We start from the raw sequence: 21252 nt of genomic DNA, 5'->3' as shown, positions 1-21252 counted from the left end.
TGTTTAGTTTTCAAACTTTTGTTGCCTAGATTTTTGCTTCTCCACTCGAGCGGCACTTCTTGCATTTAAGTGGGCTTTGCAAACTCTCAGTACTTTTGCAGGTTTGCAAAACTACTGGGAGAGTGTATTCTACGCTTGAGCGGGCTCAGCTTGAGCGACACTTCTTGCGCTCGAGCATTGGTCTATTGTCTGCAAAACTACTGGGAGTGTGCATTCTGCGCTCGAGCATCACTTCTTTTGCTTGAGCGGAACAACTTATTGTATTTGACGTTCGAGCGTCACTTCTTACGCTCGAGCGGACTGTGCGTATTTTAATCTGTAAGAGTGACTTTTTACATCACTTTTTTACATCTCTCTTTCTCTACTTTTCAAAAACCCTAGATCTAGAGTCTCTTTCTCTCTAAAACCTACATTCTCTCTACATTTTCACCTAGATCTGTTGGTTTTTCTACCCATGTGCCTTTGTTAAAAAGGTAGAGCGTCTTAAGAGCTCCATTTTGGCCCAAACAAGATTTGGTTTCGGCGTTTTTGAAGTTTCTCCATTGTTGCTTTGGTCTTCTAAGCTTGAGGTAAGGACTTTCTACACTCTCCTATGATTTTTAACTTAGTTATTGGTTGATTGTGTAAGAAATATTGGGAGTTGAAGGAATTTAGACAAACCTAGGGTTTTGGTTTAAAATCAAAAGAGAGGTTTTCAAATGAAGGTATTAAAAATGGTTATGAGTATAGATATGAGGATGTGTTGTGATAAATTTATTGGTTTTGATACATGGGTTGGATTTGGAAGAGAATGGAGTTTTGCCCTGAAATATTTCAAATAATTATTTTGTATAAATAATGAAATTGGTATTGGGAATATGAAATTAGATGAATATTTATATATATGGTGGAATTGGATGTGTATAATCTTTCATTTATGAAAATTTGGATAATTTATCTGTCTTGGAGATTGTATATCTGTTTAGAAATATCTGCTTTGTGCTATCGGTGAAGGATAGCTATGATTGTTGTAGAAATTACATGAGGATTAGGTGAATTAAAACTAATCTCTTAACTATTGTCATTGAATATATAGTAATTCATTTGGACACCCTAGATGGAGAACTATTGAATCGCAAGAGGGGGGCGGGTTTAAAAATGAAAGACCAAGGAGAAGTTGGACTAATTAGTTAAATTGTAAAATTGATAGGATTTGGTCAATCATTCTAAGCCAATTCAAAACATGGGATATGATTCTCAATCTAAAGTGATTGATAATCATATCCATTCCACTTCCTCCTAACAAACATGACCTCGAGGTTACTGATTTAGATCTCTTTTCCTTGGGTTTTGTGTAGTTTATACTTTTATCTGATGGAGGAGTTTTTTTAATCTTATTTGCTTTTACTTGACTTTCTTTTCTCCATCTTTTATTGCAGACATGTACAACTATAATCAGCCTTGCTTACTTGCAAATGGAGAATATAAGTACTTGTTTATCTGAGGAAGTACAATATATGCATAGCTTGTTTCATGCTAGAAAGTGAGCCTGCTTACATAATGAAGAGCAAAAATGTTCACTTCTCGTTGCTCATTTCCTGTCAAATTAATGAATAGATATGACTAGGTAAATTTTGCAAGTAATTTGATGGTGAAATTGCTGTCTTGTTGGTAATATATCAGTTGAGCTGGTCTTCAAAAGTTTTTTTCTACCATTAATCTGTCTTATCTGCTAATCTAGCTAGGGTAATTAAGGTTTTTTTATTTTCTATTTTTAAGGGAGTCATTAGGTTAATACCTCAGCCAAGTTTATTCACTGGTGGACCATCTCGGATAGGATGGATATGTTGATTTCAACCTCAGGAATTTAGATCGCCATGAAATATGATTTTCAATGATCTAACCTTTTGCTGTGTGATTTAATTTTACAGTATAAAGATATTCAACCATTGCTTGAGGACAACCATGCTGTCAAGGATTAAAGATGCATTGCGTCCTTGCTTTTTATCATCTGAGTTCAAATAAATATAAGTTTTACAAACTTTTTTGCTAACAACATAAACTACTGTGAAATCTATTCATGAAAATCATCCATTTATTTATAAAAATAAATAAAATTATGCCTATATTGTTATAAAACTAAAAAATTGTTGACAAGAGATGTTCAAGAGAATAAAGAAAAAACATAACACCAAAAATAAAGAAATAAGGTTATGTTTGATTCACAAGATTAATAGTGAAGTATTAATAATCCTATTAAATTAGTGTGGTATTCACTATCCAATTGGATTAATAATCCCACCCCTACCACATTACTAATAATCCTACAAATTTGTTGGATTAATTATCTATTGGATTAATAATCTTAAACTAAAATGTTAAAATAAACATAGTATAATTGGGCCCACGGATTAATAATCCTAATCCCATACTCTAATCCACCCAATCAAACATGCCTTAAGGCGGTTCATGGGTTGTGTTGGTAAGCAGTGGTTGGTGTTTGGCCTGTTTGGTGTGAAAGGGGGTTCTGGGTTTGGTGTGTTAGAGTTAAGTTTGTTCTTAACTTTTTTATTTCTGTTTCTGGTTTTTTTTGTTTTCTTGTTTTAAAAAAATTGTGAAGCTGGGGGGTTAGTTAGATGGTTGCGAGTAGTAGTAGTAGGGTTAGTTTTTACTTTCTCGAATCTCTCTCCATGTTAGTCATCTTTCTGGACCTTTAATTTCTTGTTTTTTAATGAAATTTTCTTTGCTGATAAAAATAAAAAATAAAAAAAATAAATAAAGAAATAAGTTCTTTAGAAACATATATTTTATTCTTTATAAATCTTTATGCTGTGTTTGGTTGGGGGGTTTGAGGAGGGATTTGGAAAGGGAAAGGGAAAAGGTGTGTGAAATTAGGTGAAATATAGACATGTTTTACTTACATTTCGCCTACTTTTTCCATTTCTTTTTCCAAATCCCTCTCCAAATCTCCCAACCAAACACAGTATTAAGGATTGATCTTGAGGACCAACCAAGATTATTTATTAAACAACCCACTCATACATTTATCTACAATCTCTTATATATCTCTCTTTCTTCTCTTCACTTCTATCTATATCACAACTGAGAACTAAAAGCTTATATTTATAGTAGTAGTTCCAAGGACGGGATTTGCAAATATATAAGACTATGGTGTCTAAGTTGCTATTAGCATTAAATAATGATTGGTGAGGCAAGTCGGTAAGGCGGTGGTCATCCACCAAACCAATCTTGCATTCATAACACTTCCCTTAGACGACCACACACAAAAATATGCATTGTTAAAATCTTGCTAAGGAAAAACTCAGTGAAAAAAAAAAATTAGGTGAAGAAAAAAGAGAATAATATTCTTGTGTTTTGTGGGGTGATGTTGGATAGTTTCAGATTGCCTCGTTAAAACCTTATTAAGGAAAACATTATGGAAAAAATTAAAAAAAATTACGTGAAGGAAAAAGAGTATAATATTCTTGTGTTTCATGGGGTGATGTTGGATACTTTCAAATTGTCTAGTTAAAATCTTACTAAGGAAAATATTATGGAAAAAACCCATAGTTGAAGGAAAAATCTTTAATCTAATGACTTCCTCTCAATGTTGCATAATTGATATTTGAGTCGACGCATTCCGATGAGATGTACCATCATAGTGAACGTTGTCAGTGGTAATGCCTCTGTGAATAAATTTTCCAGATTTTCACTTGACCTTATTGCTGAACATAAATATCTCCACTTTACTGAAGCTTGCAGGTATAAAAGAATTTTAGAAAAATATGCTTGGTTTGATTTTTTTTATTTTTTTATTTATTTTTATATAGCCTCCTTTGATCTATGTAATGCATGGAACATTATATCTTCAAATAATATTGTCCGTATTTCTTTGATTGCAGACATTCCACACTTTTCCCTAATATGTTGAATCATAGATCTCAGTCAAATACATTCTCTACTGGTTTCATGGATTGCAAGTATTTCTATAGTGGTGGCCATGTTTAGTAGCTGTGGTGGTGGTTGGCAGTGGAAGTGGCAACGACGATGAGTGAGAGTTAGAGAGAGAGCTCGCCGTCATAGGAGGAAGGAGAGAGAGAGAGAGCTGTCGGGAGAGAGGAAGAAATGAGAGAGAAAATAGTTTGGTTAGGGTTTTGAAATGAGAACCATGTATATATATATATATATACGTGGTATTTTTGTCATTTCACAAAGGCTTGTCCTCGTGGACATGCTAAAATAACGAGGGGACTTTCGAGCATAGAAAATACAGAATTGGATTTTTCACCTGATTACTCAATTTTTTTTATTTATATAACATTACTCAATCAGTTTAGATGAACTAAAATTTAAAAGCAAAATGATTTTGAAAAATAAATGGATAAAGTTTTTGATCCATTAGTTCATCACGAACCGTAACAAGTTATTTCTTTGATTTTGAATGGTTTATAATTTTCAGAAATTAATTTTAAACGGATTTTTGTTTATTTTTATTAATTTTTTTTAATATTTTAATCAATTTTTATATTTTATACATACATCAAAACTAGAAACATCTAAAAAGTAAAAAAGTATAACTAAAATATGAATTTTTTATTAAAAATAATAAAAACTCGAACAAAAATGACCACATTTGTGTTGAAATTTTCATCATTTTTTATTATTATTTTAATACTTTAATCCATTTATTTTATTTTTTAAATTCATCTTGATTAAGTACATCAAAAGAATATAAAAAATTGATTAAAATATAAATATTTACCAATAAATCCCATCTCACAAACAAATACTTCAATTAGTTCAAAGTTTTTTTTTGTTGATCTGTTAAGTCCTATCAATAAAGAATTTCTTTTTGTGTGATCCTGTTTTTGGTTTTGGTAGTTTTTTTATGGATGACTATACCCTTTTATTAATATGACACATATGATGTGACACTTTAATATGACAAGCATGATACGACACACTAAAAAAAAATTTAGTAATTTTTTTTCAAATGTGACACTCCAATGTAATATAATGTGACACACTAAATAACTCCTTAATATACTTTTTTCAAATGTGATACTCTAATGTGGCGGGTAGGATTGTGCAAAATACTGCCCAATCCGTTAAAACTGCACCGATGCGGTTTGAATTTTAAAATTTATAATCCGTTTTCAAAACCACTTCGCTCTACTATAGTTAATACATATATATTTTTTAACCTGTAATGAAATATCAAAATAAAAATGAGTGTGAGAGAGGTTTAAGATAAGAAATTTGTTACAAATTAGTAGTTATATGTATGAAAAATATAATGTAAAATTAGTTTGTGTTATATATGAAAAATATTATGCAAATTAGTATTATATATTATGTAAATGCTTGATAATTTGTTAAGAATATTTTTCAATCTGCTAGTCAGCTTCACACCACCCAAACCACAATTTGCCAAACTGCCAAACCGCCATTTGCTTTATAATTTTACTCTCAAATTGCTTGAATTGCACCGCACACACCCCTAGTGACGGATATGATGTGACACATCAAATAACTCCTTAGTATACTTTTCCCAAATGTGAAACTCCAATGTAGCGGGTATGATATGACATACAATGTGATGGGTATGATATAACACACTAAAAAAATTTCCTATTATACTTTTTTCAAACGCAACATTCCAATATGATGGCCAAATAAGTAATTACATATCCAAAAGGATTAATTGGATCTAAAAAAAAAAAAAAAAAAAAACTACATGACTCACAAATTCAAAATATAAGATTTATTATTGGTCAATCCCCCAATTTTTTTTACTAAAAATAAAGAAAAACTCATCCACAGACTGTTTTTGAAAAAAGGAAATTCTAACCTACACACCTAGGATGCACCATATGCACCATCAGTTATGCCATTTTTTTTTAGTTATAATCAATTTTCTTCTTTAGTTATTGAGAGGGTAATTTGTATAGCCAAATTGGGTCGAACTAGTTGGAAGTGGCTTTAAGGTTTGAACTGTGTGATTGGCCAAGCTAAGCTTGGTTTGGGCCGAGCAGAGGTCAGGGTAGTCAAAGATGTTTGATTGGACTAGTAAATGCCCATATTCTTGGACCTAGCTACTTCCTAGAGGCGGCCAACGCTTTGACCGAGATACAAGGGAAGACGGTCAAACAAAAATTGAGAGTGAAACTTTGACTGAACTAGGAAAAGAGCTGCGCAATGTCAGCATGTAGCGCGTCGTGCAAACTCTGCATAATGCTGCATGTTGAACGGCTAAGTTAGTGGCGGACAAAGTAAAATAGTTTAGATACTTGGTGGGAAGCCGTCCAAAGAGTTGTGATATTTCACTTAGTTTGCGAGGAGGATGTTAAAAGGATAAATATTAACCTTTAGGAATGTGATTTCTAGGAGAGAGTGGGGTCACTGCTGTGTCGTTTTAGTTTTTTTTTTTTTTTTTTTTTTTTTCCACTGTATTTTTTGACGTGATAAATTATACTTTTTTAAAAAAAATTTTTATTTAGGGTTTAAGATTTAGGGTTTAATTTTTAAAATTTATTTTTTTTAATTTTAGGGTTTAGGGTTTAGGATTTAATGTTTAATTCTTGAAATTTATTTAATTTATTTTTTTATTTTAGGGTTTAGGGTTTAGGATTTATGGTTTAAGGTTTAATTTTTAAAATTTATTATTATTATTTTTATTTTAAGATTTATGGTTTAAAGTTTAAGGTTTAGGATTTAATTCTGAAAATTTATTTTTTATTTTATTTTAGGGTTTAAGGTTTAATTCTGAAAAAAAAAAGAAAAAAAAGAAAAAAAAAGTAAAGGACCCCCGGTTTATCCAAACCAAAAATAAAAAAAAGAAGAAGAAAATAACTCATAAAACGCTGCCGTTTTACCTGCACAGCAGGAACAGCAGTGAGGGGATCACGGCAGTGACCCCTCATCCTCGTCGAAGTAGGATTGTGCTATGCATAGCTTACAAAAAGCTCAAACCAAATCCCAATCAGGTATTGCAATTGTTATCTTCCCGGGCTGTCTCAATCTGTCTCCATCTCTATATCCACCCGATCATCCCTGACTCTCGCGCCGATCCCTCCATCTGTCTCCTTGCCTCTCTCTTCCCTCTGTTTTATCTCTCTCTAAAACCTAAACCCTTTGGATCTCTCTCAATCTTCGATCCATCTGAGAAACCCCAACCCTTGAAATAGACTCCTTGAATTCGCACGAAGCTTGAGATCGTCTGAAATTCATCACGCATCTTGAAATTCAGGTATTTATTTTTCTGAAAATCCTCTTTCTGATTATGGTGAATTGCTTAAAATTTGCTTCAAATTGCTTGAGATTAGTTGAGATTTGTTTGAGATTGCTTGATTATTGTTGTTGTTGTTTTTAGTCTGTTTGTGTTTTTGGTGAATTTTGTTGAAAAATATGTTATTAGTTTCTGTTTGGGGGAGTTTTTGCTGGGAAAGGATGAAGAAGGGAAGGAGGGAAGGAAGGAAGGAAAGCAGTTGGGGATGATGATCCGGCAGATTTGGCATTGCCAATGCTTGTGCTAAATTTGGCACAAGCTTTGGTATTGCTATAATTTGGCAGCCAATATAGCATGCCAGTGGAGACTGCTTTTGTCATCTATTGTCAAAATTTGGCAATGACAGTTCCTTTGGTAGTCCACTGTGGATGGTCTTATTGGTCACACACTCTTGAACAAAATCGGGCTGATAATGGGTGATGGGATCCATTGCATTTAGGGATTGTGCTGAAATATATATATGTCATATCTTAACAATGAGAAATGTTAGAGCTGAACTAGCATAGCTTCGGGATTGTTCCACAGTGAACACCTTCAGGGTTTTTTTGTGTGGTAATTTTAAGATTCATAAACCAAGAAAAGGAAGAAACAAAGCAAATAGCGACAGGCCCCTATGGGCAAAGTCAGAACCCTTATAAAAGTGGAGAGTACAAAACACAAGAATTGCTAAAAAAAAACGGGGTAGCAAGAACCGAAGCCAAATAAAATGGAGATAAAAATGAACACAATAAAATCTAGTAAAACCATAAATGCTCTTCAAGATTTTCAAAGGAAGATTCCATGCTTGGAAAATATCCCAATTGGGCTGCTAATCGGCCACCCCATTCCAAGAACAAACTCTATCCCTCAGATCCTTCTCCATTGCTATGAACACCTTCAGGTTGCAAAAATACAGTCTGATTATTATCATTTTTTATGAGAAGCAACAAAATGATACTTTATCGAACATACAGTTTGATTATGATACTTAATGTCGTCCAATTTAACTTTCTAGTATCCCCAAATAGTTTGTAACTTGAGGTCATTGCTGAACTTATAATCCCAACCCCAAACCATTGTTAGCAAAAGAAGCCTGCGCTGTTATACTTAGGGAAAGAAGTCTAAACTATTTTAACCCTCCAAAGCCATAAGCAATGGGACTGGAGAGTTGAGCAAGATCTAATGGCTCCCTCTAGCTCTCTCATATTTGAACTTCTTCATCCATTTATAACTGACCAAGAAAAATTTGCAAGCTTTGTAGTCAATTCTTTTTATGAGGTTGTTGGGTAGTAGTGGTGGGACTTTATTGTGGAGAGGTGTTTGAGGTGTGAAATACCTACTAATATTTTTTTTTTTACTTGAACGACAACTCATGGTAAGATTCTCACTATTAATAATTTGAGGAAGATGCGACAAATCTAATGTTTGATGTGTAAGTGTAAGAAGGATGGATAATTGGTTAGTCAGCTCCTTATTCATTGTGAGGTGGCTAATGCTTTGTGGTCCTTGATTCTTGGTTTGGTTGGAGTCGGTCTTCCCAAAGGAAGTGGTGGGTCTCCTTTAATCTTGGTGAGAAGCTATGAAGCACCGACACTTCAAAAAAAAGTGTTGTATCCGCGTCGGACATGCGGACACTTTGGGGACATGTAGGGCACACAGTGTCCCCTTATTTAATTAATTTAAAAGTATTTAAAAAAAAAATAGAATTAGAGTTAATTTTTGTTAATATTAATTGTTTGTAGATGTAATATTAATCTAGATAACAAATAAAAATATATGAAAATATATTTTATCGTTGTGTCCTTGCCGTACCTGTGTCTCCATTTTTTTGAAATCACTTTGTCCTGTGTCCGCGTCCGCATCCGTGTCCGTGTCCGTGTTTGCATCCACATCCATATCCGTGTCTGTGTTTCTCATGTGAGAAGCTAGTGTGGATAAACGGAAGGAAAATGTGTAAAACTTAGTGTTGTTGGCTATTATGTGGATCATTTGGAGAGTAGAATAATAGGATCTTCAAAGAGGTGAGGTGCCACTCTTTAAGATTTGGAGTTCATTTTTGTCTATTTTGTACAATTGGTTTTTGGGTAGATTATACCAATCTTTTTAGCCAAAATTTGAATTTTGTAGTTCCTTTTTAGTAGCTTCGGAAGTATACATTGGTGGTTTTGTTTTATAAATTTTAAGGTTATGAGACCTTTGGCACCTCCTTGGTGCCTTTTTGGTTAATGATATTTGTACTTATAAAAAATTGTATTTGTAATACAAAAATGAAGAAATAGCTATTATTTTCAGGAATACAAATAAAACTATATATTTATTTGTTGCCGTATCCTTGCCACATTTTGTATTGATTTGTTCGAAAACTTCATGGTTGGTGTGTCTATATTGTGTACCTATCCATGCATCTTTGGTATTATCAACTATAAATAAAATATAATTGGAATCCAGCAGCGTGTATGTCAAAGGAAAATAAAAAGAATAAGAGCTGTGTTTTTAATTGCATCTATGTCGGTTCAACCCACCCCAACCTTGTTAAATGCGGTTGGCTTAGGCAGGGTGGGGCAGGGGTAGGGATGGGTTGGGATGCTTTGTGTGTAATTGGGGGATCGGGGTTGGGTTAGGCCAAACCAATATGGATGCTGCCACGTTGCAGCCCTTTTAGAAAATTGCTTCTAAGTTTTGTCCATGTTTTTTTTCTAATTACCAGGTTAAACATTAAGAGTTGCAAGGCGAATTCTTATACAATAGACTTATTTTAGAGCAAGAGACCAAGGAACAATATATTAGGGACTCAATGTGTGGAATACGATTAATTTAATTCTAGTTCCAAAATTAGATTAACAAGCTTCCAAGTTCCCACTATGTAATAGATAAAACCTTTCCTGGGATGTACCACATTTTATCATGTGGCACATTACTTTCTTGGTAACTTTGTGTACTCTAAAAGTATGTTTGTCAAATCGGGATTCAAATTGTGAGTTAAAATAACCTTGTACCAAATCGATAATTGAATCGAATCGTGAATTGTAAAGATTCGGTCACTTTTTTTAAATTACTTGGAAAAAAATATCTACACTTAGATGTTCAATATATCTGATAAATATGAAATATTTAAACTTAAATTAATGAAAATGTTGTTTCGGATGATGATGATATGGTCTAATAGGTAAGAAGTTAACATGGTTCACATGTAAGATTAGCATATTACCTTTTCTATTTTTTAGATATTTTTTTTATCAATCATTCTTAATGAAGAAATAAAGAATTAACAAAAATAAACTCTCAATTTGCAAGTAACAATAACTTAACATTGTGTGTGTGAGAGTTGAATTTGTAGCAAATTTATTGATCTATCAACTTTTTTTTGTTGTTAGTAGTTTTGGTAAGGAGAGATGGGAGAAAGGAAGGTGTTGAACAAATACTACCCGCCGGACTTCGATCCGGCGAAGATTCCGAGGCGGAGGCAGCCGAAGAACCAGCAGATGAAGGTGCGAATGATGCTTCCCATGAGCATTCGCTGTGGCACCTGCGGCAATTACATCTACAAAGGTACCAAGTTCAACTCCCGCAAGGAAGACGTCATCGGTGAGGTATACATATATGTGTGTGTATCTATTTATTCGTAATTGTTAATTGTTAATCTCTTTCATAGTCCTTGATTACACTATCTGAGAATTTTGTTTTTAATTTTTTATAATTCTCTAAATTGGAGACTCTACATATTGTGTATTGTGTATTTGTATCGTTATCTATCTGTGCTTTTTTGACAAAATAGCTGTTAGTTCATGTATGTTTTAGGGCCTGGTTCCATGCTGATGATTGTGCATATCAAGCGTTCTAGTCATAGGTTGCCCATATGTAATGTATAGTGGGATATGATGTGTTTTATGATCTTTCTAATTTTTAAGTTAAGGCCTTGTTTGGTATAATCTAAAAAAGTCAAAAAGTCACTATCCTATTTAAGTCACATCATCTTATTTAAGTCACATCACCTCTCTAACACATCACTTTAAACCCAACTCATACCTAACCCATATTTCAAAAAAAGTCAAAAAGTGCACTTATTTAGATCATCCCAAACCACCCATAAATTATGATGTTTACAAAACTAGTTTCTATGGGACCGGTTACTTGTTTTAACATTTGGTTGATTGTTAACCTTTTGGGACGGTATCACTTGGTACTGTGATGATTATTTTTCTTTGTTTTTTAAATACATGTTTTTGACATCGAAAATCAATCTGCTTATTATTGATAAGGAAAACCATTTTAATTAGTTTATAGTCACGTAGAATTTTTTTTTTTTAATTTGATGTTAGATAAGGACTAATTATCCAGGCCTTAAACTATTTTGTAGGTTTTTATCCAAAGAGAATATTGTGCATAACTACCACGATTTCTAACTGATCAAAATGTCTGCATAACTTCTTGTGTTTTTGAACTTGTTTTTACATATGAACTAGAAAGTCATTATTTTTGTTCTAGGAAGGGAAAAAAAAAAACTTGAAATTTTTTGCACAAAAATTCAGGATCTCCCTATGTTTCGTCTTTATTGGAAGTTATTATTCTTCCCCTGTTTCTGTGGGTCACCTATTATTTCCTAACTAGTGACGAATGGTAGATGTCTCCAATTGAGGTTAGAGGATTAACACAAGCTGTGATGCCAGATTTTTACCATCTACCTTATCTTTTCTACTTTCACATAGGGATTAACCTGATGAAGTGATGTCCTGACTGAACATATTCTATGTAAAAGCATGAGGTGGCATTGGATGAAATATCAACATTATGCTGTTTGAAAGATGGATACCCGTGTTATGGTTATAATATTGTTATCTTCACTCAATTTATCCTTATTTCTGTGATCGGTAAAATACATCCTTTTCAGACTTCGATTATGAGATATGTATTACTATTGTTCAGTGAACTGACTGAAATGTTAAAACTATTTGCAGACATACTTGGGGATCCAAATATTTAGGTTTTATTTCAAATGCACTAAGTGCTCTGCTGAGTTAACAATAAAGACCGACCCGCAAAATTCAGACTATGTTGTTGAGTCGGGTGCATCACGGAATTTCGAACCTTGGCGTGCAGAGGATGAGGTATTAAGTTGGCATGCCATATACAGCTTTCTATTTCATCTTTAGATCTCCTTATTTTGTTGCAATCATGATTTTGGTTTTGGCTTCTTATATAATTTGTACATTGCTCTCTTTGTCAGGAAGCAGATAAGGAAAAACAAAAAAGGGAAACTGAAGAGATGGGAGATGCAATGAAATCCTTGGAGAATAGAACCTTGGATTCAAAAAGAGAGATGGACATCCTTGCTGCCCTGGATGAAGTGAAGTCCATGAGGGTACTTGCTTAGTGAAATAACTAATACGTAGTGAACATAATAAACATATATTAAGAGGGTATATTGATAATCGATATATAAAAAATCTGGGGGTTCAGGGAGGGGATGCCCTATTTCCGACCTTGACCAGATTAGTTTTATTAATCCCCAACCCCGATTAACCCCAACTCATGCCCAATAGAGTCAGGCAGGGCCAAGGCTGGGATTCTAGATGTATTGAGAATAACTTAATGATTCAGCTACTGAATTCATGGCCTTGTTAACTTCATAGGTTGGTAAACTTATTTTGGGTTAAAATGTTAATTTGCCTGACATATGGGATCATTAGCCAAGTGTGTGAAAGTTTGTTGTTTTATTCATTTTACTCAGATGTGAACTTGAATTTATATTTTAAGCAGACTAAAACTAGTCTTCTTTCTGTTTTTTCAGTCAAGACAAGCCACTATCAGTGTAGATGCAATGCTGGAGGTCTTGCAGCGCTCAGCTGAGGAAAAGGTAAGGTCATGTATGCTAGTTCATTATTTCAGCCTTTTGGGTGTAAATGCATTTTGTGTAGGCCTTGAACAATGAAGCCCAATTGCCATTTTGGTCACTTTTGTGATGTACTAGATTTATGTGAATGGCAGCAGCAGTATCTAATGTGGGATTTAATTTATGTTTAGCTGGCAATACTATTTTATACCTGCAGAACTGCCTGAAGTAAGCATGTAGTTTGACCATTTTTTTGGATGGGCTGCATTCAAGTAATTTCCTACTCACTTTTGAACATAATAGGTTTTGATTCAGGTTGCCTCCTTAACTCATTGAACTGAAAATTAACACAAGTAATAAGTTCTAGATATATATATATATATATATTAAAGCCTTTGATTGTCTCTTTTTCTTCTTTTGAGATAAGTTAGTTAAATGGCTGGTTTGGCATGCCTACCTAAAATCTGTTCAGTGTTAAGGCTAGGCACTGGCTGTACTGATCTGACGAGAATTTGATGGGGCTCGAATTCAAAAGCAAACTATAATTTTGCTGGAATTTGAGCTTCAGTATTTCTATACTTTAAACTGTTGGACCAATTGATGTCATAACAAATCATCCAGAGGTATAGCTATTTGACCACATCATAGCTGCAGTGTGAATTTGTCAAGGCAGCATAGGAACTCAAAACATGTGAATGTGGATACTATTTTATCACCATCAGTTCTTACTAAGTCATGGGATTTTTTTTGTCAACAGGAAAAGAAGTTGGAAGAAGAGGATGAAGCACTCATAAAATCATTATTTGGAGTGAGTATATCATTGTCAAACTACTGCTACTTTGCTATATTGCTGCCTCTGTTTTCTGGTAGCTTGTACTCATGAGATTTACTTGGTGTCAAAATTCTTTCTCAGGCACCAAGAGAGGTCGTTCGCAGGATCGATGATGATATTCTTGATGATGATGAAGATTTATCTCAGATTTCAACTGACAATGCTGAAACATCAAACAATAATTCAAAAGTATGATCCTTTACTAATAATTTGGTTGTATGATCAATATGTATCTAATGAATGGTTTGAAAAATGACAAAAGGATAAAAAAGGATGAAGATTTTAAGTGGTATAAATTGGCGAATAACATAAGGAGGTTAAAAGGATAATTAGGGATGCTAAGCTAAAAGCCTACACCAATCTTTATTCTAGATTAGATAGTAAAGATGGAGAAAATAATATATATAAATTTCCTAATTTGAGAGAAATGAAACGAGACACTTAATCAGGTTAGGTATATAAAAGTGAGGATTTGAAGGTGTTAGTCAAGGATGAGGAGGTTAAGGAAAGGTGAAAAAATTATTTTTAGAAACTGTTAAATAAAAATCATTTAGAAAATCTAAGAGTAGAGGAATATGATAGCTTTGATGGGACTAGAGAAAATAGTTTTTATTGTTGACTAAGAGAGTTTGAGGTGTAACTTGCATCGAAGAAGATGAAATTAGGTAAGCATTAGGATCAAATTGTATCCTTATTGAGGCTTGAAAATGCTTAGGTAAGGAGGGGTGTCTTGGTTAACAAAGTTCGTTAATAAGATTCTAATGACTAGGAAAATACATGATGAGTGGAGAAAAATGAGATATCCAAAATTGCAACAATTATAGAGACATTCAGTTCATGATTCATACTATGAAATTGTGGGATTGAGCATCTCTTAAGGGTTACAACGACAATGTCCTTTAAACAATTTGAGTTTATGTCTTGTAGATCAACTAAAGAAACAATATATTGACTAAGAAGAATAATAGAAAAGTACATTGAGAAAATGAGGGATCTACATATATATATATATATATATTTTTTAATAGATTTAGAAAAAGTTTACAATAGGGTGCCTAAAAATTAATATGGTTGGTGTTGGAGAAAAAGAGTGTGACCAAAGGGTATAAGGATGCGATAAAAAACATGTATGATGGGGGTTGTGGCTACTTCTAGATCACCTACAACCTACAGGGGAAACTAGTGAATTTTCAATTACTCCTTACCTATTTCCCTTAGTAATGGCTGAATTAACTAAACGCATTATGTTGTTTTGAAGGATATCCATTAGGATGAAACCAAGGAAGAAGTTAACAGTTCTTTCTTTTTTATTTCATTCAAAGCTTCCTAAAGACACTTTCTAACATCTAGCATATCTAAACAATTGGAAACCACATTTGCTAGTTCCAAATGCCTTCAATATATTCTAACTCTGAAGGCTTTTGGGAAGCTTACTTTAGGAGTAGAGGGAAAGACTACAGAAAAGCTATTTTTACAATTTCTGACATTGAGAGGCTAATGAACCATACAGATTGTGAAATTATTTTGTGTCACATAGTTTCACGTGTCATCTCTATGATATGAGATTCAACGAGTCATTCGTATCGAAAATGGTGTTCAAACTATCTGAATTGTTAGATTCAATTTACAAATTGTAACATTTTGATAATTACGCTTTATGATGGATTCATTTTATTTGTGCCATGCCCCTTGCTAAACTTTTAAATGTAGGCTTTAAGGTTATCTTGGGCTAAATTTGTTTTTAAAAACACACAGCAGGACGGCATAGAGAAAAAGTCTAGGCATTAACTTCAGCATGAGGAAGATTTGAAATTTCAAATTTTCTACGATATGTGTGAAAGGAGCCTCCTGATAGCAAATTTGATTCTTCTGATATTGCTAGTTAACCCTGTGCATGTTGCTGTTAGCAAAAATGGTGTGATACTTTATTGAAAGCTGAATATATTGGACACTTCTTTTATGCCATAAACTGATGCAGCATACATACTTCTGCTCCTAAACTTATAAATCTAGGTTGGCAGACACTCTTTCTTCTGCTCCTGCCTCCTCTCCCCACACGCACATTTCTTTTCATGCTTCCAAGTAAGGGTCTATCGTACAGATTCAAGGAGCACTCATGGAAATCAAAGTTGGTGTTTACAATGAAAATACTGTTGTACCTGAAACAAAAAATGAATAAATCAGTAAACTTTATGAATTCTATGCATTTGATACTAAGTTCATTATGTTTCTTGTGCAGAGGAGAAAGGTTTCTGAAGAACTTCCCACTAAGCCAACAGATCATCTGACGGAAACAAGTTACAATTCCAAGAATGAAGGTTGTTAAGTTGGTTCAAATAATTCTTAGATTCTGTTTTTTTAATGTTTGCAAAGTTCCATTTGATTGATTGTTGTCTGTTATCCCTTAGTATGCATGTGTAGCAAGTTAGCAACTGCTGTAGTTATATGTTCTCTAGAACTTTTAAGGGTACGTAAATAATTAGTTGCTCTTTGTTCCAAACGCCCTTCACCTTCCCCTTTCTTGTGTGTGGTGCATGGCCATTCTTGAATGGCAAGTCTTTTTTTTGAACTCTTAAAAGGCTAGGATTTTTTTTTTCTCCGCAAGCAAATAAATTTTAGAGCCCATTTGGTAATGTTCTAAAGAATTGAAAAAATAAAAACGATACTGAAAACATGTTTAATAAGAATTTTCTTGAAAACGCGCCATTTTCAGGAATTGTTTATTTTATTTTATTTGAGTTCTCAAAATTTCGACTTCAATGAAAATGACATACAAATAATTTTGTTTTTGTATTTTCCATTACAAAAAAAAAAAAAGAATAATTGAAAACCAAAAATAATGAGAACAATGCCAAATGGACCCTATAAATTCTGTGTTGCTTGGCAAGTGTTGGAATTTTTGTGCATTTGCTAAAATTTCCTCTAGTAATGAAATCCTAATTTTGTATGTCTGGGATGTTAAACGATATATTTTCTATGCACATTGAAAATATTGTGCAAAATAACATCGATAACTATATGGGCTCATGATTTGTTAACTTCATAATCTAATGTGATGAAAGTAATGTGAAGAAATTGCAATTAGTCTGCTAAAGCATATTGCATCTGTACAAAATTTGACGAAACTTGTTTATTATGCTTATGCACCATTTCATTCTGCGCCGTGGCTAAACAAGCAATTATATGCAAATTAAGTAGTATATTATTTTGCTCTAATTGTGTCTGCTCTGTATAAATGTAACTGTTGACTTGATATTATGTGAATTTGGAGGACAGTATTTTTCATAATTGTACTGATTCATTTCTGTTTTTCTGTGGTTATTGATAGAAAACAAAGGGTATTCCCGGGCACTAGGTGACGGTAGATTCATTTTCAAGTCTCCGTCAGTCAGAGTTTCTGTTGTTAGGAAGCCATCATTAGCCTCCAACAGCAATGGACCGGCAAAACATGAGGAGGAGCGCAAAGCAAATGTTTCTAGCTCTGGACTAATGTCTCTATGTCAAAACTATGAAAGCGATGAAGATGATTAGTTAGCAATTGTAAATGACTACGTCAAAATTTCTTCTTTTTGTAATATTGTTTCAAGGAATGCTTTTAAGAAAAATAAAATAAAAAATATTGTACTTTTTCAATGTATTTAAATTAGATAAATTTAAAAAATAAAAAAATTGAGTAAAATATTAAACCAAAAAAAAAAAAAAGAAAAGAAAAACAAGAACTTAATTTTTAAAGAAGTGAGTTAAATCAAACATGAAAATCTCAAAAGATAAAATGAGAGCGTTTATACCTTTTAAAGGCAATATATTGCCCATGCGTTACAGAAGTGGCATCTTAAACCTCACCCAAAAAACACAACCATTTTAGAAGATTTGGAGAGCTAACTTCAGCTTAAAATTGTTCACCTTGTACTTGTGTAACGACTCTAAAATGTGTATCAGAAATTGTCTTTATGTAATTATGGGTTAATGTGTGTTAAATTAATGATATCTGTTTGAATTGAGAAATTATCTGTTGAGTTACGACTTTAAAACTGAAATTGCCGACTTTCATGGGTTCAGAAACAAAAATTAAATACATGGATATGCTAATGAGAATTTTTAGAGCCATTTGGGAAAGTTAATTGAAAATTTATTTCATCTGATTCGTTAAGGTATGTTTGGGTGGTTAACTTTGCACTGCAAATTGAAGGCTTTAGAGGCTTCAGAAACCAGAACGGAATACATAATTTTGATCAGTATAATTTTTAGAGTCATCTATGAGGTTTAATTGAAATTTGATTCAGTCTAATCTACTAAGGCATGTTGGCAAGCATGTTTAGCCATATACATATATATATATATATATATATATGTACTAAAAGTCCTTTTAAGTCCATCTTCTCTCATTTGGGGGAGTGGAAAAATCTGGAGAGTCACCCAAGAGAGGGAAATAAGAGAAGAGAAAGAGAGAAGAAGAAGAGAGCACAAATCAAAGCTTGAAGACTTGAGAAATTGCAAGGGGGAATCAAGAATATAGTTCAAAGTAAGTGAAAATCCATTAAACTTCTCTTAATCTTTCTTAAATTGATTAGAATAAAGTCTTAAGATGAAGCCTTACACTCATTGAAGTTAGGGTTTATGAATTATGGTCTTGGTTGGGGTATATTCCATGAAATTGAGCATGTGATCTTTGGATTCATTTAATTAAAGAGTTGATTCTCATATTTTGAGTTACATTGACTTAGATTATGAGCAATTGCCTTATTGTTAATTTTAGTCTTGCATCTTTGCATGCTTAGAGCTCATGCATATACATATATATATATATATATATATGAAGATATGTTGTATAAACTATGAAAAGATGAAGAAACGAAGTAAATGAGTTGTGATCTAATTGAACTTGAGATTTATGTTTACTATGATCATATATGATGTTTTGAAATGAAATTTGCTTGAATTGAACCTTGGAATGGAGTTTAGGAAGCTTGAATTTGTTGGATTTTCAGACTGCTCAAATAGAGCCCAGGATCGCACGTGCGGGGCTCACAGTCGCATGTGCGGAAAACAGGGAAAGCAACTTTGGCATTCTGAAATAAAGGCACGTGCGGGCCGCACGTGCGGCATATCTCTCCGCACGTGCGGGAATTGAGAGCAATTCTGTCCACTTTTGTTACTTGTTTTTGACCCTCTGAAACTGTTAATGTGTTTATCTGATCCCTCTACAATATTTGGAAGTGCGTAAGAGGTAAACGAATCGAACCAAAGATTAAAAAGATAAACTAAGGAAATAATACATTATTTATCCATTTGTGTATGTGTGCTATGTGTAGGTCACTTGCAGACAGAGACTGTTACTCACCTAAACCATTGTGAGTAATAATATTGTAACGACATGTTGTTTTATATTTACTTTAATATGTAAATGTTGCGATGTTCTGGAATTATGTTTTATGCGAATGAATGAGTTGCAAGACCTATGATATGGAATATGGATATGAAATGTGAATTATTTATAATATGATATTTGATTGGGCCCGAGGCCGTTTTGATATATGATTGGCCATGAGGCCGTTTTGATATATGATTTGGCCCGATGCCGTTTTGTTATATGTGGGCTCGAGGCCGTTTTGCTATATGGTGGGCCTAAGGCCATTTTGCAAATATGATTATGGATAATGTTGTGAATGATGTAAATGTGGAAGAGTATTGTGTTATACTTCTTTTGAATCTAGATTATTTACTTGATTCACTTTACTTTATTATTACTCATTGAGCTTTGCTCACTCCGTATTTTATTTTTATGTATGTGATCAATCCGGAGACCATTCTTAGGTCAGCCTCAGGAGTTATTTTGTGAACTTGCTAAGTCAAGCCACCCAAGATGCGCCTTCGTGTTGAGGCTTTAACCTTGTATTGTTAGAATTTTGTATTTACTTAAGTTTTATGTATATGTGCATGAGATATATATATATATATATCTATATTAGTGTGTTTACATTGTTTTAATTATTTTAGTTATCATGTATGCACAAGCTCAATGGACATTACTATTGGATTTGCTTCCGCTTTTGGCCCCGATGTCATTTAAATATTTTGAAAATTTGTCTTTGAGGCATAAGTACATGCCGGTCATGGCCTAAACTTTTAGGGGCAAGTTCGGGTCGTGACAACTTGACTCAAGACGGCCAAAAGTGATCAAACTATATAAACACAATGCCAACTTAAAACCAACACAACCATTTCCCTACTAAAAGACAACATTAACATCAACAACGAAAGAGATTTTCGAAGTCCTATTAGCAAAGAGAGATTGTCATTTTTGCCCCTTATTCTTCCACAGTTCCTAAACACTCTAATAGCAGAACCACCTTTTCTTTTCCCACTTCCAAAATCGTCATCCGAATCATCACCCAAACCCAGTGAACCTACAAAGCCCGCGTACCCCCCAACAGGTGGCTCAAAAATGGCTCCAAAGGGCTTCTCTATGGACCCACACCTCTCAGATATTCTTCTCCCATTCATCTCCACACCCCTGGCTAGCGCTACAGCTGCAGCATCAGCTGTTTTCCTCCACTGCTCTGTCTGCACTCTCAGTTTCTTCATTTCATTTTCCAATGCCTCCTTGCTCTTTCAATGGCTTCCAACTTCTCCTTCAGCTCAACTTCGTTGGCTTTACTTGCTTCCAGCTCTTGTTCTATTTGGCTCAACTTTGAAGCCATCTCCTCTTCCTTGGGTTGGCTTGTTGACATCTCAAATGCCCCTTCGTTCAACTGATTTTTCAAACTCTCAGTTTCTTGACCAAACACTTCTAGTTCCTTTTCTTTCTCTTGGGTGGAGCCCATGCAAGACTGTTGTTTGTCATGATCACCATAGGACCCGATAGCTTTCTGACTGTTGACTGATGTGCTTGGTTGGTTTTCATGTCTTTTTCCAAATTCAATACTTATCTCCATGTTTGGAATTATTGAATTGACATGGCCCCACCAATTGATTTTTTGAATGGTATGCTTGATTGATGTTTTGTCAAGTAGTCCATAAAAACTCTTCTTTTTCTCAAATTTTAAGAGACCCACTACGACAACCCTTTGAATCACAACGACTTATTTAGAGAGAGAGAGGCAAAATTGTTTCACTTTCTCTCTCTCTATATCTACATACCCATGTACTTGAAAAGCATGGAAGCCTGCGATTTTTCTAGGTTTGGTTTTGAGTGTAGAGAGAGGGAGGAATACGTTAGAGTGTGAGGTTGTTGGTTGTGGGTGCGCCAACGCACTTCATGGCTTTGTTCATTGCTCCATGGGCTATGGCGGACCAACGCCCACTAGGGGTTAAACGGGTCTTGCTGAAGAAGGTACTTCGTCG

General features: G+C 33.9%; 1 protein-coding gene and 1 pseudogene across 3 annotated transcripts; one reads left to right on the top strand and one right to left on the bottom strand.

Annotated features, from left to right (window-relative positions):
- The first annotated feature begins 6858 nt into the window (after positions 1-6858).
- LOC114278492 (uncharacterized) lies at positions 6859-17538 on the top strand. Of its 3 annotated transcripts, none has more exons than XM_082891886.1 (9): positions 6859-7228; positions 10624-10836; positions 12202-12351; positions 12471-12605; positions 13035-13100; positions 13834-13884; positions 13990-14097; positions 16148-16226; positions 17237-17538. In XM_082891886.1, the coding sequence occupies exons 2-9, from the start codon at positions 10639-10641 to the stop codon at positions 17437-17439; spliced, it is 990 nt and encodes a 329-aa protein (XP_082748012.1). In that variant the 5' UTR covers positions 6859-7228; positions 10624-10638; the 3' UTR covers positions 17440-17538. The 3 variants fall into 3 exon arrangements, with proteins under 3 accessions (XP_082748012.1, XP_082748015.1, XP_082748013.1); XM_082891887.1 differs by having other exon boundaries at positions 6863-7228; positions 10621-10836; XM_082891889.1 differs by lacking the exons at positions 13834-13884; positions 13990-14097.
- A 2665-nt stretch (positions 17539-20203) lies between these two features.
- Positions 20204-20843, bottom strand: LOC114278457 (interactor of constitutive active ROPs 1 pseudogene; annotated as a pseudogene).
- Between the last annotated feature and the right edge of the window lie 409 nt (positions 20844-21252).

This window comes from Camellia sinensis, chromosome 10 (assembly GCF_055761805.1).
Source record: "Camellia sinensis isolate YWXY chromosome 10, ASM5576180v1, whole genome shotgun sequence".
NCBI lineage: Eukaryota > Viridiplantae > Streptophyta > Magnoliopsida > Ericales > Theaceae > Camellia > Camellia sinensis.
This window is presented reverse-complemented; position numbering and strand designations above follow the sequence as displayed.